This window comes from Dermatophagoides pteronyssinus, unplaced genomic scaffold (assembly GCF_027571235.1).
Source record: "Dermatophagoides pteronyssinus isolate colony J.1.1.1.1 unplaced genomic scaffold, Derpt_VIB-CSIC_2022.12 sq0021, whole genome shotgun sequence".
Taxonomy (NCBI): domain Eukaryota; kingdom Metazoa; phylum Arthropoda; class Arachnida; order Sarcoptiformes; family Pyroglyphidae; genus Dermatophagoides; species Dermatophagoides pteronyssinus.
The window spans coordinates 542,832-558,897 of record NW_027461545.1 but is presented as its reverse complement, the minus strand read 5'-3'; the positions used below and the strand labels follow the sequence as shown (position 1 = coordinate 558,897).

General features: G+C 28.8%; 2 protein-coding genes across 3 annotated transcripts; both read right to left on the bottom strand.

Moving 5' to 3' along the window:
- Positions 1 to 2,407: 2,407 nt before the first annotated feature.
- Positions 2,408 to 4,771, bottom strand: LOC113791123 (DNA polymerase kappa-like). Its single transcript, XM_027340852.2, has one exon. The coding sequence runs from the start codon at positions 4,651 to 4,653 to the stop codon at positions 2,512 to 2,514; it is 2,142 nt and encodes a 713-aa protein (XP_027196653.2). The 5' UTR covers positions 4,654 to 4,771; the 3' UTR covers positions 2,408 to 2,511.
- A 126-nt stretch (positions 4,772 to 4,897) lies between these two features.
- Positions 4,898 to 15,780, bottom strand: Utx (Utx histone demethylase). 2 transcript variants are annotated; one of them, XM_027340851.2, is made up of 14 exons: positions 14,981 to 15,780; positions 14,853 to 14,919; positions 14,607 to 14,775; positions 14,480 to 14,529; positions 14,344 to 14,402; positions 9,054 to 9,174; positions 8,933 to 8,987; positions 8,152 to 8,866; positions 7,323 to 8,043; positions 6,855 to 7,240; positions 6,446 to 6,790; positions 6,039 to 6,368; positions 5,827 to 5,953; positions 4,898 to 5,702 (listed from the first exon to the last, which is right to left on the bottom strand). In XM_027340851.2, the coding sequence occupies exons 1-14, from the start codon at positions 15,328 to 15,330 to the stop codon at positions 5,406 to 5,408; spliced, it is 3,792 nt and encodes a 1,263-aa protein (XP_027196652.2). In that variant the 5' UTR covers positions 15,331 to 15,780; the 3' UTR covers positions 4,898 to 5,405. The 2 variants fall into 2 exon arrangements, with proteins under 2 accessions (XP_027196652.2, XP_075678985.1); XM_075822870.1 differs by lacking the exons at positions 14,344 to 14,402; positions 14,480 to 14,529; positions 14,607 to 14,775; positions 14,853 to 14,919; positions 14,981 to 15,780 and adding an exon at positions 11,907 to 11,941 and having other exon boundaries at positions 4,902 to 5,702.
- Positions 15,781 to 16,066: the final 286 nt, after the last annotated feature.

The window sequence follows — 16,066 nt, the reverse complement described above, 5'->3', positions numbered from 1 at the left end:
TGTTTTGTTTGTTCGGGACCCGAAAAAGAATATTCCCGTAAAAAGAAAATGCGGTGTCTTTGCGTGTGTGTGTTTGGTCGGTTGGTTTGGTTTGGTTTAGTTTTTTGGATCCAGCAACAGAATCAGCTATAGTCAATTTCTTTGACGACAAACAAAAAAAACGGTAAATATATTTTCTCGAGTAAAATAAAAGGATGCTGCTGATTGGATTCAATCATATGTTTTTTCATTTCGTGTTTTGTTTGTTTGTTTGTTTCTCCTTCACCTTTATCCAAGAGCGGAGAGAGACAGAGAGAGAGAGAGAGAGTGAATGTTCCTGTTCCAAATTCACTTTGGAAAATGAAGAAAAGGAAAAGACATGCGCAGAATCAATAAAGATAAATTCATTCTGACAAAATGAAAGCATCTTTTAATCATGTTTGGTTTTTTTTTTTGGTTCCAATATTACGGTAGTAGTAGTAGTCAACCATTCGGTTGATTCGATAAGATTTGATTTGATTTTTTTTTTTGTTTCGTGTTTTCTAAAAATATTTATCTCCCGAAACGATGGTTCCTTTAACCCTCCCTCACCGAATGAAACCAAAAAAAATAAAAAAAATTACCACCACTGGACATCATCATTATTAATAATTATGTTTTCAACCAAAAAAAAAAAAAAAAAAAAAAACAGCAAAACAAAAATGGTTGAATTTCATCCCTCTTTTGCATCTCCCCCTCTTCCCTTCCCCCCCTGGAAAAAAAGTGCTACCAACAAATTTGATTTCCAGAAAATCAAAAAAATGTGAATCAATAATCGAAAACAAGGGAAACAAAACGAAATAGTAAAAGTCTAAAAAAGAAAGAAAGAAATATATTCATCATATTACAACAATTTTGGAAAACCTTTTCTATTTTTATAAAAATAAAATATCCGATTACAAACGCATCACACACACAGAGGGAAAAAAAATCCAAATCACATTTTTGAAATATTGAATTTTTCAAATTTGTTTGTTTGTTTGTGTGTGTGTGGGCGGATGGGTGTTTGAAGTGTTATTGAAGTCAGAACATAATGAGATGCATAATCATTATGAACATTAAAAATTTATTTAACCTGATGATATATAGCCCGAAGAGAGAAAACTATTCATTCATCAATAATGTAGCAAAAAACAGAAATGTAGCAAAAAAAAAACAAAAAAAAAAAATGTAGCAAAACTTTTAGGTTTTTCCCCCCACTTTACATTATCTTATTAACTATTGTGTAATCTTTGGAATTTTGAAAAAAAACTAGAAAACAAAAAGACATTCTCCATATAGTCATCATTGATTAATGATAAAGCATAAATTTTTTTGCCGAGATAAAAATAGAAAAATTTTCGGACCGGATTTAGTTATACAATATGATGATGATGATGAAATGGCAACTTATTATTATCGTTATTTAGGGAAAAAAGAAAAGAAAATCGAAATTAAAAACAAAAACAGAAAAAAAAAGGATAAAATCATCATCATCATCATTTAGGCTGGCAGCAAGCTGTTAATTTTATTTTTAATATTCTCGATTAATATTTTATGACATTGTCATCATCATCATTATTTTGTATCATTTTTGTCAGGTTTATATTACACAAACAAACACACAAGGGTAGTGAGAGAGAGAGAGAGAGAGAGAGTTTAATATTTGTCAAATACACATCATCCGTAATCGTTGTTGTCAATTTAATGGTTCCAAAAAAATGATGATAATAGTTTGAACAAACGAAAAATGAATTTTTTGTACATTGTTCGCTTTATAAAATAGATATTTTTATAACTTAAAAATTCGGGTCCATAAAAAAATTCATAAAACAAAAGTAAACAAAATTCTATAATTATCATTATCAATATTTTATTTCGTCATATGACTATGATTCATAGTTGAGTTAGGTTAGGTTGATGACTATGATTCATAGTTGAGTGAGGTTAGGTTAGGAAAAATTCTATTTTTTTTTTTTTATTTTATTTTTTTTTTTTTTTTTGAAAATTTAAATCTTACCTTTTTTTGAATAAATGTAACAACCGAAAAAAAATATGGAAAAATTTTTCTTCTTTTCAAATCAAATTTTATTATCTCATATTGCAAACAAAACAGAACAAAACAGAATAAAAATATAAACAAATTTTTTTAGCAGAATTCAATTGAATTACATAATCATTATTATTATTTAACAGTAAAGAATGAAAAAAGAAAACAGAATGAATGAATGAATGGAAGTGAAAAAATTCAATTTTGTCTTGTCGAATTTGAGTTGACAATGATTGAAAATGGAAGAAAAGAAAAGAAAAATGATTGCAAAATTTGAAATCGATTTGAATTTCAAACAAAAAAAAAACAAAAAAATTCAATTCAATTTTTCTCAAAAACATACGATTGATTTCTTTCATCTTTTTATTATGTTTCGTTTCGTTTCGTTTTGGATTTCCATTTTCAATTCAATTTCAATTTAAGAAACGGGGAAAAAAGTCCCAAAATCTTGTCATAGCTTATTCTTATTCAGTTTTACATTTACGCAAACCATAATAATGTTCGATTTTTGTTTGATTGGCAGATGATTGTATTATTGTTGTTTGATTAGTAGTGGCACTTGATGATGCGGATGATGACAAACGTTTCTTTTTATTTGATTTTTTCATTGACAAAAAAGATATATCAGATTTTTGCTGTTGTTGATGGTCATCATTATGGTCAACAGCAATTGCTGTCAATTCAATACAAACTTGTCGATTAAGACAAATATCAATATGTCGGTTAAGATCATCATTTGTTTGAAATAATGTATTTGATTGACAAATTGGACATTTTAGAAATTGTGGTGATGATAGTGGATCATTTTTTTCATCATTCGAATCGATTTTATCCGATAATGGTGATGATTTAACATCGACATGATGTTCACTATGATGATCATCATCTTTGTTGTTTGAATATGAATGATAACAATAATAATCATCATCACCACTATCATCACTTGATAAACCATATTGAGAATCACAATGATTACCACGACAAAATCTTTCATGAAATTCAAATTTATTTGGATTTCGAAATGTATTTTCACATAGATTACATTCATATTCACCATTTTCATTTAATTCTGCTGCATCGGAATCATCATCACCACAATGATTATCATCATCAGCGGTTGTTGATTCGTCGATTGATTTGCGTTTCGATGATTTCATTTGAATAAATTGCGTTAATGTTAATTGATCATTGGGTAACAGGATTTTTTCATTTGTTTGACATAAATTTGAAACTTTAAGACCAATTAAACGATATTTATTTGATGATTTTATCATTTCTTGCAACAATAATTCTTTACCAATTCTATATAATACTTGTTCATCATCAGTATAATGATCAATAGTTTTACATTTGATAAAAACATCGAAATTAATTTTTTTCAATTTCAATGTAATAGTTTTACAAAGTTGTTGTTCATTACGTAAATCTTTGGATAACCGTGCGGAAATATCTTTAAGCAAAAGACAAATATCATCAAAATTACCGACTTCACCTACGGTTCGTTCACGGCTATGTGATTTTTGTTGATGTTGATTATTATCATCGTTGTTACTGGATAAATGTGTTGAACCAATACCAAGATAAATTCGAAGATAATAAACAATATCATCGAATAAACACAGTAATAAAGCTCTGTTTTCAAAAATATCCGTTGGTTTAACTATGTTGAAAGCTGAAAGAATTTGATCTTTAACCGGACCGATTCCATTGAATTTACGTATTGGAATTTGTGATACAAATTCCATAATTTCATTACGATTTCCTTTAATCATAAATTGTCCATTTGGTTTATTAATATCTGTACAAACTTTTGCCAATAATGTATTGCACGATATACCAGCACTAATTGTTAGCTGTGTTTCTTTGAAAACTTTTGAACGTATTTCTTCAACAACCAAAGAAGTAAATTGCCAAATCTGATCGGTTAATTCATCCAAACAATAAAGTTCTTCCAATGGAATATTATTTTTTCGAGAATAATTTTCAAAAACATATCCAGTTAGATCGATATAAACTTCATCCAATGAAAATGTACGAAGATTTGGATCATATTCACGTATAACATTCATTACAGATTCACTTTCTTTTGAATAATTTTTAAAATTTGGTTTAATCAATTTTAATTGTGGACAAAGTTTTTTGGCAATAAAACCGGCCATTGCAGAACGTACCCCATAACGACGTGCAATATAATTACTTGTCGATATCATTGCCATTGAACCAACAGCCATCGGAATGTTGGCCAAACTGGGATCCTTTTTAATTTCAACAGCTGCAAAAAACATATCCATATCAAAATGTACAATAATTTTATTCAACACTCGTCGTTGTTGTTCAAGATTAACAATAATCATATCGGCTTTTTTCAATGCTTGTTGTCGTTGAAAATCCGTAATCAATGTTGATTGTTTTTTTAATTTTTTTATTTGTTCATCGATACGTTTTTGACGTCGTTGTTGAAATATATAAAATCGCGAACCTTTACTTGCTTCTTGAATAATTTGATTGATACGTTGTTGATCCAGACCATCCAAACCAGCTTTATGAACATTTAGATTGATGAATTCTGGTCCAACAACTGGATCTTTGGCGGTGGTGGTGGACATTGTTTAAAAAATCAAAAACTTTTTTCAAATTACGAGAATTTTTTTTCGAACCAATTTGTTGACAACATTCTGCGCGTCAAATTGATGTACCGCATTTATACGCTGAAAGTTTATCAGACAGAAATCAAAAATTTTTTTTGGCGCGATTGAAAAGAAACTTTGTTTTCTTTATTTTTCATTTTTTTTTATTTTCCAAAAAATGATTGGAATAACCAAAATTCGATTGATTAAAAATTGATTGATTGACCTAAATTGATTGATTAATGTAAGGTGTGTGAGTGTTTATGTAAATTTAAAAAAAAGAGCAAAAAAAAATTCCAACTAAAACAAATTGAAATCGAAAAATTTTCAATTTGTAAAATTTAAAAAAAAAGAGTTACATAAGTGACCATGAGTGAGAGAGAGAGAGAGAGAGAGAGAGATCAATAATTTTTTGTTTGACCAAAATTTGAAACAAAACAAACAAATTAAAAAAAACAACTGATTGAAATTTTGACGACATTCATGTTGTGTGTGATGATAAGGGGACGAACATTGTTTTGCTGACAGATATTGAAAAAGTTTATCACATTTTTTTTATGTTTTGTATAAGTACATCTTGTGTCTGGTGTGTGATTGAAATCAATGTTGAAATAAATATAATAAATGAATTCCAAATGAAAAAAAAATTGATGAAGGCGATAAATGTGAACTGAAATTATGAGCAATGAAAAACATTTTATATAAGAGGAAAAAGGTTTGGTAAAACATTATCAAGAGGATGTTTGATTCGTATTAATGGACGTTGTTGTTGTTGTTGGCGATGATGTATTATTTGCTGTGGTGGTCGTCATTGTTGCTGTAGAATTATTTAAATTCGTAGAAACAGCAGCAGCTGGTGTTGTAATCAATTGAAAATTATCATAAACTTTGGTCAAATCATTCAATTTATATTCTTCAAGTATAACAAAATCATTTAAATTATTTTGCATTTTTTGTGCACAATAAAAACAATGGACAACATGTTTACGTTCAATTTCTTTTACAAATAAAATATTAAATACTTCAATCTGGATATTTTTTGGGTTGGTTGGTTGATTGGTGAAAATAGAGAAAAGAAAAATTTGAATTTTAAATGAAAATTTTCACTGAATAAAAAAATAAAGATCATTAATAAAAACACACAAAACTTACGTCACAAACAACACAATAATGTACTGGTTCTTGTAAATCACGTTGTCTTAGTAGAATTTCATGACCAATATCATCAATAAAATTGGCCAACATTATTGAATATTTTAATGATCGCATCAAAGTTAACCTTTTTGGAAGAAATAAGAAGAAAAAGTTGATTTTTTTCAATGGGAAAAATCATCAAAACAAAAAAACAAAAACAAAAAACATACTTTATCATTGTAAACACAGATTTATCCGATATTTTAACATTACGTGCAATATTCCATGATAAATTAATCATCGGTACAATTGATTTATAATTTTCATGTTTATTCCATTCATAACGTTTTATGGCTAAATCATATTGTAATGAAGTGAATGGACCAACATTCCATGCAATATTATTACACCAACCGATTGCTTGTACCCAATGAACGGTTCCAGCACCAACCCAAACAATATCACCCGGTTTTTGTACAAACCTATATACTGGTACATTTTCTGCGTAAAGATCATCTAATAATGGCCACCATGATCCATGTAAATAATTAATGTTATTTCTTCAAATGGAAAAAAGATAATGAAAATTAATTAAAAGAATTTGTTTGGACAAATAACAACAAAAATTAATATTTACCTTTCACAAATATGATGAATAACACCCCAATATTCGGGCGCAACACCAAACCATTCACAATCACCAGGTCCAATATTAATATTTACCGAACAGAAATTATTATTCTCTTGATGACCAGGTGTACGACAACCAGGTACTTTCATATAAAGTTGAACGGAATTCATACCAAGAATTGTATGACCAACATGTGTCAACATATTGGCAGCGGATGATACACGTGCAAATGGAGGTAGTTTAGCTAATTCTTGTAATTGAATTTTCCATTTTTTTGGATCCGAAAGATCAACATTCGTACCAAATTTAACCGGTTTAAACATACTATATTTTTTATGTTTTTTCGTATTTCTAGATTTGAAAAAAAAATTAATTTCTTTGCCCAATCAATAGATCAAACCAAAAAAAAACATACTTGCAAAATGTTGAATTCGAATCCGAATCTGAATCACGAAATATTGAATTTGTTGTTGATGAATTTTTTTCTTTATCTTCTTTCAACGATTCACTAAATGAAAGTGCTTGATAATGACCATAACGTGCAATAGTTGTATGTGATCGTTGACTTTCACAATACCAAACCATATCACGATGTTCTGGATCCCAATTTTCATCCGATGGTTGCATATATTGTCGTCGTACTTCAATATAATGATCAGAATTTGATTCAACTAATGTTTTGGTTGAAAAAAGACCTAAATCTAGTTTAAGTACTGATGATAGACCACGTATAACAGCAATATGATTCGAAAGACAAAATTGTTGAAGTTCAGGTGAAAATGCTTCTTTTTTACTTTCAACCTAAAAAAACATTGTTTGTTGTTTATCAAACCAAAATTGATTAGGAAAACATAAAATATGATCACCACAAAAAAAAACTTACATAGATACTAGGTGTTGGTGGATTTAATTTTTCTCTTGGTAAGGGTGGATAAGGTGGATCAGGCGGATAAGGTGGATAACCATTATCCGATGTAATACTGTTTATAATTCTAGTTGTTTTTGTTGGATATTTTTTACATTCATCAATTATCTGTTGTGCATTCATTTCAATCGATAATTTTGGCTGTCTAATGGACGGATCTTGACTAGAATCCGAAGTTGATGATAAAATTGAAATGATAGCATCTTCTCTATTTGGTTGTTGTTGACTAGTTTGATGACAATAAATATCTTTTGAATCAATACCTGAATCATCAGATGATATTGTTTGATTTGACATAACATCACTATCAATTGAATATGAACGTTTAGATTTATTCTGAAAAAATGTAGGCGATTGTTGTTGTTTAGATTGAGCAATTGATGATGATGTTGTTGTTGATTGGAAAGAATTTTTTATATTATCATAGGAAACTTGTTGTTGTTGTTGTTGATTATATGGAACAACACTTGGGTGATGTGGATGTGGATGATGATGATTTTCTAATTTAGGTCGTTTGGCAGTGTTAATTAATGGATCATTTGGATCTATTGTTGATTGTGATTGTGATGAAGCAATAGTAGATGTAGCATTAGTAACAAACGATTGATGCCTTTTTGATGCCATATCATTATCAACAGAATTATTCCAGGCCAATTCTAATGAAGGTAATTTCTGGGCACTACCATTTATTTATATAGGTGTGAAAGAAAGTGAAAAACAAATTCATAAAAAAAAAGAAAGAAAAAATTATAAGCCAAACGAAAAAGTTAATTAAAAAAAACCATACCTAATAGACATAATATTATTATTATGTAATGATAATGATTTTAAATATTTAATACGTTCAATAACACCGATCGGTAATAATTTTGTTGTTGTTGATTTAGTTGTTGTTGTTGTTGTCGATAATGATATTTTTGATTCTTTTGTTGATCTTGTTGCATGTAAATAACATTTAAATGCATCATAATATTGTTGATATGTTTCATATAATAAACCAAGATTAATCCATGCTGTTATATTATTTTTATTTAATTGAACGGAACAAATATATGCTTGTAATGCATCAAATGGTTGATTTTGTTTTTGATAAAGTATCCCGATGGAACACCATGTATTTGAATTTGCTTCAGTTTTTTCTACTGAATGACGATATGAAATGAATGCATCATGTACCTGATTTAAACAAGCATAACATCTACCAAGATAATAATAAGCAATATATGGATCATTATCTAATTCAATTGATTCATTTAGATATTTTATTGCTTGATAATAACGTTGTTGTTGCTGTGATTGTTTCGGTTGTTGTTGCAAACTATTATCAACTAATGGGGGTAATGTATCATTTGAATAACAAATCCAACCTAATTGTCTTAAACAATCAGCACGTAATGATGATGATATAATGTTGTCTTTTTGTTTCAATAACGATAAATATTGTTCACGGGCAGTTTTAATTTTTCCTTCCAATTCATAAACATGTGCTATATGAAATTTTACTGATGAAAAAAATCGAAGAAAATTGTAAAATTTACACCAGAAAAACATTACAAAACAAAACTTACTTTCATTCTTTCCCAACGTACAAATATTCGAATCATTTAAAGCAATACGAAAATGCTATGGAAAAAATTCATTTTTTTGAATAAAATCCAACAAAAATAAGGAAAAACAAACAAAACTTACCTTATGAGCAAGATTATAATGTTGAAAAAATTTATAAATAATTGCCAATCGTATATGTGCTTCATTCGTACGTGAAAATTGTCGATCAGTATAGATTAATTGTTTAAATGCTTTGATTGTCCTATTTAAACAACAAATAAAAAAAAAGAAGAATTTTCAAGAAAAAAATTTAAAAAAAAAATGTCGCATTTGATTAACAACACACAACAAAAGCCAAAAACCAAAAGCCAAACACACAACTTGCTCATTCACATTTGGACCTAGCTAGGCTGATTTCATTCACTCTGTTTACCATTCAATTAAATCACAACCATAGTTGGGTGATTATGTTGGTAGGTCCCAATCATTCAACAAACCAGCTAGCTTTTTAAATAAAGACCATTTGGAACAAAGTAATAAAAGGTCCGAATGAAACAAAATAAAATAAGGGAGGGCGGTGTACCACCATCACCATTGATTGGGTCATATAATGTCGGTGTGCGCTTGTTGTTTCTCTCTCTTTCTATCCCTGTGTTTGTGTGTGAACCTTGCTTATCCAAAAATCGAGAATGAAAAAAAAGAGATCCATTTGGCTCAAAAGCTAGCGTAATAATAATAATAAAAAACTAAGCAGGGTCCTTTTCATTCGACCGTAAAAAATTTGAAAATTAAAAAAAATATAATCAAATTTTTATAGCAGTGAAAAACATTCTGTAATGACAAAACACATTAGCTATTTTGTTTTGTTCACCGACAAAATTAACAAAATTCAATATGGGTGTAACATTTTCATTTTATCGAATGTCATTCTTAAAAAATTTTCAACTAATTACCTGTCTTATTTGACAAAACAAAAGCAAAAAGATTTATAACCCTAAATTCATTTGATTTGAAAAAATAGAAAATTTTCTCAAAGATTTTTACCAACAAAAAACAAAACGTGCGCGCGCGCTTCATAAAAATTCAAATCTTCAAAAAAGAAAATGATCAATTTGAGGGTTCGAGGTCAATTCTTCATTGATTGGCTATCCTATTATTATGTAAGAATCTTGTATATATCTTACGCACAATACACACACACACAAAGATCATTAGAGAAATTCAATACCTCCTTACAATCAAAAACAACAACAATATGAAAGATGGGTAGAGGCAAATAACCTCGAAGCTTTTCTTTTCTTCTTTCGAAAAATATATTCCGAGCAACGACAAAGTTTGTTTTTTTGTTGTTTTTTTGCTAAAATGCACCAAAAAAACAACAAAAACAAAACAAGATTCGTCGTCCAAAATTGGAAGAAAATTCAAATTCTGAGAAAAAAAATATTGATTGAAAACTTTTTTTCACTCTTTCAAATACACACATACCTTTGATGAATTTCAAATTTTTAAATTTTTTTAAAAAACAAAATGAACACATTCGTTGGAAATATAACCAGAGAAAAACAAAAAGAGGCAGATATAATTTTCAGTTGAAAAAAGAAAGAGGTATTTTTATGTTTGACAAGAATTTTTTTGTTTTGTTTAAAAAATGGCAATGTTGATCAAAGAATCTGATGATTTGAAGAATTGACCACACACTCAACAACAACACATCAACAAAACATATGGCAGTGATAAATTTCACGGAATGTTTTTTTTTCTTGTTTTGTTTTGTTTTGGAAATTCTTTCATCAAATTCTGCGTCACCAGAATGTGGGGGAAAAAAAAAGAATTCTTGTTTTTGAGGAATAAAAAACGAATGAGGTAATTAATCATATGATTGAACACAAGACGCACGCAAGAATATTTTAGAGAAAGAGATCAAGATTTTCCAATCCAAACAAACAAACAATAAAAAAACAAATTTGAAGAAACCAAACAAAAATCTTCAATCTTTCGTTTCCTACACAGGAATATAATTATGACGAAAGCAAAGATTCTCTCACTCTTCAACCAACCAACCAGAAAAACCAATTGAAGAAAAAAAATTCAAGAAAACCCGAATATAAAAAACACACAGATCGACAGAGAGAGAACACAGATGGTCAATCATCAAATGAATATAATAAAAGAGAGTATAAAGAGAAACACTATCGTCTTACGTCAGTCAAAAAGTCTTCATATTAAATCATCAATGGTGGTGGTGGCGGTGGTGGTAGGTTAATATAGAGCGTTTTTTATAAGGGGTTTTTTTGGTGTAACAACCCAACACATTGGTGGTGGAGCGAAATTCATTGATCCCAAACAAACAAAACAACAACAAGAAAAAAAAGAATAGGATTTTTCATCGTTTTTTAGGCCAAATGTGATGATGATGAAACTAAACTAAACCAACCACATCAATGACTACTACGACAATAAACAACAATGTTTTGGCCATTTAAACTTTGGATCATTATCATTATCATCATCATTATTCGATTATCATCATTTATTATATGCGGATGTCATATATATCCTATATATGTATAGATTGTACCACTACCACTACCAGAATTTGTAGCGGAAAAAGATAATATTTTTTTCTGGTTTAAAAACAATACCACTACTTTGATGATAACGACGGTAATTATAAGGAATGATACCACTACCAAAGAAAACCCGAACCTTAACCAATATCAAAAAAAAAAAAGAGATAAGGTGAAAGTTGAATGAGAATAGAGAGAGAAAGCCACACATAGATATTCCTTTCGATATAGCGAAACAATCAAACGAAAAAAAAAGATGGATAAAGCTAAGGATAAAGATAAAGTTCATATGATGCTGCTGGTGTAGTGGTGGTGGTATTGGATTCAAATTCACCAAAAAAAAATTTTCATTCATTTTCATATTGCGTTCATTCACTGCATGTTTCATACAAACATTGACAAAAAAGTCGATTGGTCGGTCACGTACCCCAACACACCAAAAGCCATAGAAATATAAAAGCGAAAATTAAATTTTTTTTTTCTTCAAAAATTTAACATCGACAATAAGTGTGTGTGTGTGTGAAAAACACAGAAAAAGAGAGAAAAATTCAAGCGAATCAAATAAAAAATTTAAAGGGAACCATCATCATTCATTCATGGTTTGATTTGTCGTTTGTGTGTTCACTCAGTGTTATTTTAGGGGATTTTTTTTTTGTTGAAAAAAAATTCTTTTCGATTTTTTTTAATAGGCCGGATGTAAAAACTCATTACGATAAGAGTCAGTTTTGTTTGATCTTTGTATGGTGACACTTGGAGTTTTTTTTGTTGTTTTTAATGGAAAAAAAAGGATTCTCACACATCTTGACAAAAATGGAAAACAACAACTTATGAATAAACAAAAAATAAAAAATTTTGCTGATAAAATGTTTAACCAAAAACAACAACAACAACAACAACGAAAAAAAAGAGGTCAAAAACAAAAACAAAAAAAATATGAAAAAAAAGGATGCTAAGATGAAATGAGAACATCGACAAAACTTGACAAACAAAAAAAAAAACTTTAAAAAAATATCGTATGATCCCCCCCATTCATCATATGATCGATAATCGATTCGAATCATTATTTAGGAAGTTATTAATCAAATGATGATAAATTCCAATCCGATAATTAGAATTTATTTTTATGATTATCATTTTCCTTCCGGAAAGTCATTACATCATCTCTCTCTTTTGATTATTTCGAGTTCAATGTCATCGACTGTTACCATACTGGGCAAATTTGTAAAACTTGAAGAATTTTTTTCTTTCGTTTATAAATCTATTTATTTTAAAACAAAATTTTTAAAAATAGTAACCAAAAAATAAAGAATTTCTTTTTCTTTTCAACTTTCAACTATCCAAAATGCCTTTGACCTTTTTGTCATACATTTTGTAGTTGATGATAATCAACCACTACGACGACTATTTCGACAACTACATATCATATTTGAATTTCTAACCAAAATTATCATCAATATCGATGATGATGAAATAAGTAAGAAAATAACATTGTAAGGCAGCTGGGTGACTCATGTGTATCCTCAGGATTTCATCCACCGCCACTATCATCATCAACAACAATCCATCATTGTACAACAACAACCTCCCTCAACATAATCATTCTCGATTCTCACCATAAATACACAAACACACAAACTATACATCCATCCATACATGTGATGCAGATGTTTGGAAATAAATTGGAAAATTTGAAAAAAAATCATTATTTGGCCACGAGACTGGAAGGAAAAATTGAAACAATGTATCAATTTTTCTGATGATGATACTGATGATGATGATCAAAAAAAAAATCAAAAGATATTATCATCATCAAAGATCAAACATCATCATCATCAATAATGATAATAGGATTCGACAAGAAAACACCAAAAAAAAAGAAAGAAAAATGTTTCAATAATGATAATAGGAAAAAATCATCGACAATCAAGTCAAGTCAAGTCAAAAAATCTTTCAAAACAAAACCTGTTTGGTAAGATTTTTCTTGGTTTCAAAAAATTTTTTTTTTCATCTAATATTCGGGGCCTTGCCCATAAATCTTATATAACAACAACAACAACAAACGGAAGAAAACAACAACAACAACACCGGAGAGTTGATGTGAAAATAATAATGATATTCCGAGAGAGAAGAGAAAGATTCTACAGGTATCATTATATCATCATAAAGGTGAATAAGGTTTAAGGTGACCAACCGGATAATCAATGGTTATTATGGTTATTATTGACAATTCATTAAAATGAAATGAAACAAATGAAAATTATTATTAGTAAAAAACAAAAAACAAACAGTAAAAAACTGGTGAGAAATTAATTTTGTGTGTTTGATATATAAAAATCCGGTGAGAAACCAGTGATAAGAATCCGGATTATTTATTAGTAAATTTCATTGAGAAAAAATTGAAAAAAATTGGGGACATTTAAACAGAAAATATCACCAGCAAACAAAACAAAATGTAAATATTACACCTGTTTTCGAAGGAAATTATTATTATTGAAGAAGAAAAAAAAACCAATTTGATAATGTTAGCCTTGTTGTTGTTGTTGCTGGTTGTTGGTGATAAAAGCAAAAAGAAATTGGCAATATTTTATCAAACAACAACAAAACAGAAGCAGCAAAATCGAAATCGGAAAAAAAATTTCACTGATAAGATTAATTAATGAACAAGGAGGAGGAAATGTGTTAAAAGATAAAAAACAGAAAAAAATTTCAAATTCCCTGATCCTGGTGACGCCATCTAGTGCGCTGCGATCAAAATGTATTTACAAGGCGGCTATTTTTTAGCCAAGATTTCTTTTTTCAATCAAGAATTTTAAAAATTCAAAAATTTTAAAATTTAAAAAAGAGAAAAAAATTCCACTACTTACCAATTGTATGCATTATAATGAAAATAGGTAAGACCTAGACCGAATATTGCAGCGGAATTCTGTTTTTTTTATGGTTTTTTTCAATGAAAAACTGTTAAATAAGATTCAAAAAAACAAACAGAAAACAAAAACTTACTTTCCAATAATTTTTATCGGTCATTAAATATCGTTGATATGCTGATAAAGCTATGTTTTTAAAGAAAATTTAAGGCAAAAAGTTTTGAAAAAATCTTATGTAATTTTATGTCGAAAACATTGTTTACCTTTTACACGATTACCAAGCAGAAAATTATAATGTCCAAGACGACAAAAAACATTTGGATCAATTTGATTTGATTTTATAAAACAACAACGTTGATCATTATTATTATTATTTGTTTTCGATCCAATCAGATTACGATTTAATAATGCTAAATCATAACATTTGATTGCCTAAATGGTTGTTTTTTTAGGGAGGAGGGAATATTTTCCATTAAAAAACATTCAAAAACAAACAGAATCAAACTTACTTTTAATAATAATGATTTTAATTTTTGACAATTTAAATCTTCGGGTTTAAAAACACCAAACAATTGGCTAAATTTAATTGATGAAAAAATCAATCAATCAATCAAAAATCATTTGACAGAATATTTACCTATCAACATTGTTTAATTCTTGCCATTCTTCAGCTGTCAACTGCATCATTTGAAATGATGATGATGATGAAGGTGATGCGGTTGATGGTTGCGATTGCGGTAGTGGTGTTTGTTGATTTTGATTTGGATTCTGGCCATTATTATTTACATTGATATTGGCCATACCGTTACCAATAACATTCGAATTATTATTGCCAAATTGTTGCGGTTGTTGTTGCTGTTGAATTGAAATTGATTGCGATGTTTGTTGATTTTGCGAATGCTGCAGATGCGAAAGCGAATGAGGATGATGATGTAATGTTGATGGCTGAAATGATTTATTTACATCTTCAACAATTGTTGTCACCATTTTTGCTGATTGATTGATTTAATCACTTTACAACCAAAAACAAAAGAAAAAAGCCGAAAAACAAAACAAAAAAAAAAAATTCACGAAACAAATTTTGAAAAAAAATGAAGAAGAAAACAAAATTTCAAAAAAAATCAAAAGATCAAAATGTTTTTTCGGATCCACACATGATCGGCATTGAAAATGTTCAATGTTTTCTCTCTCAAATTCGGTAATTCGATGTTTTCTCTTTTTCTTTCGTTTGAATTATCATTGAATTTCTCAACCAAAAAGATAAATATTGTTTACAATTTTCTTCGTTCGTTCGTTTTCCCCCGTCTTTTTTTCATTCATTCCATGTTGGTCGCTCTTTTTCTCTCTCTCTCTCGTATTTATTCTATGCTTATCCCTCTCCCGAATTTATATATCAAAATCAGCAAACAACAACAACCACTTGTCCATTAAGATATTTTTTTTACGTTCGAATCAAATTCATAGATAACGTTACGATTTTGTATTGTTAAATTCTTTATCAATAGATGGCATTTCATGATGATGTTTTGTTTTTTTTTCAAAACAAGAATTTTTTCGTGTTTGGAAAAAAAACAGGAATTTTTCCTCAATATTTTTCATTTCGGAATTGGAATAGAAAAAAAATGGCGCCAATTTGTTTTTTATTCTCGCAAGTTTTTTTTTGCTTACGACAGACTCAGATATTTTTGTTCAAGAATATTAATAAACAAACGCTGTCTTTTAT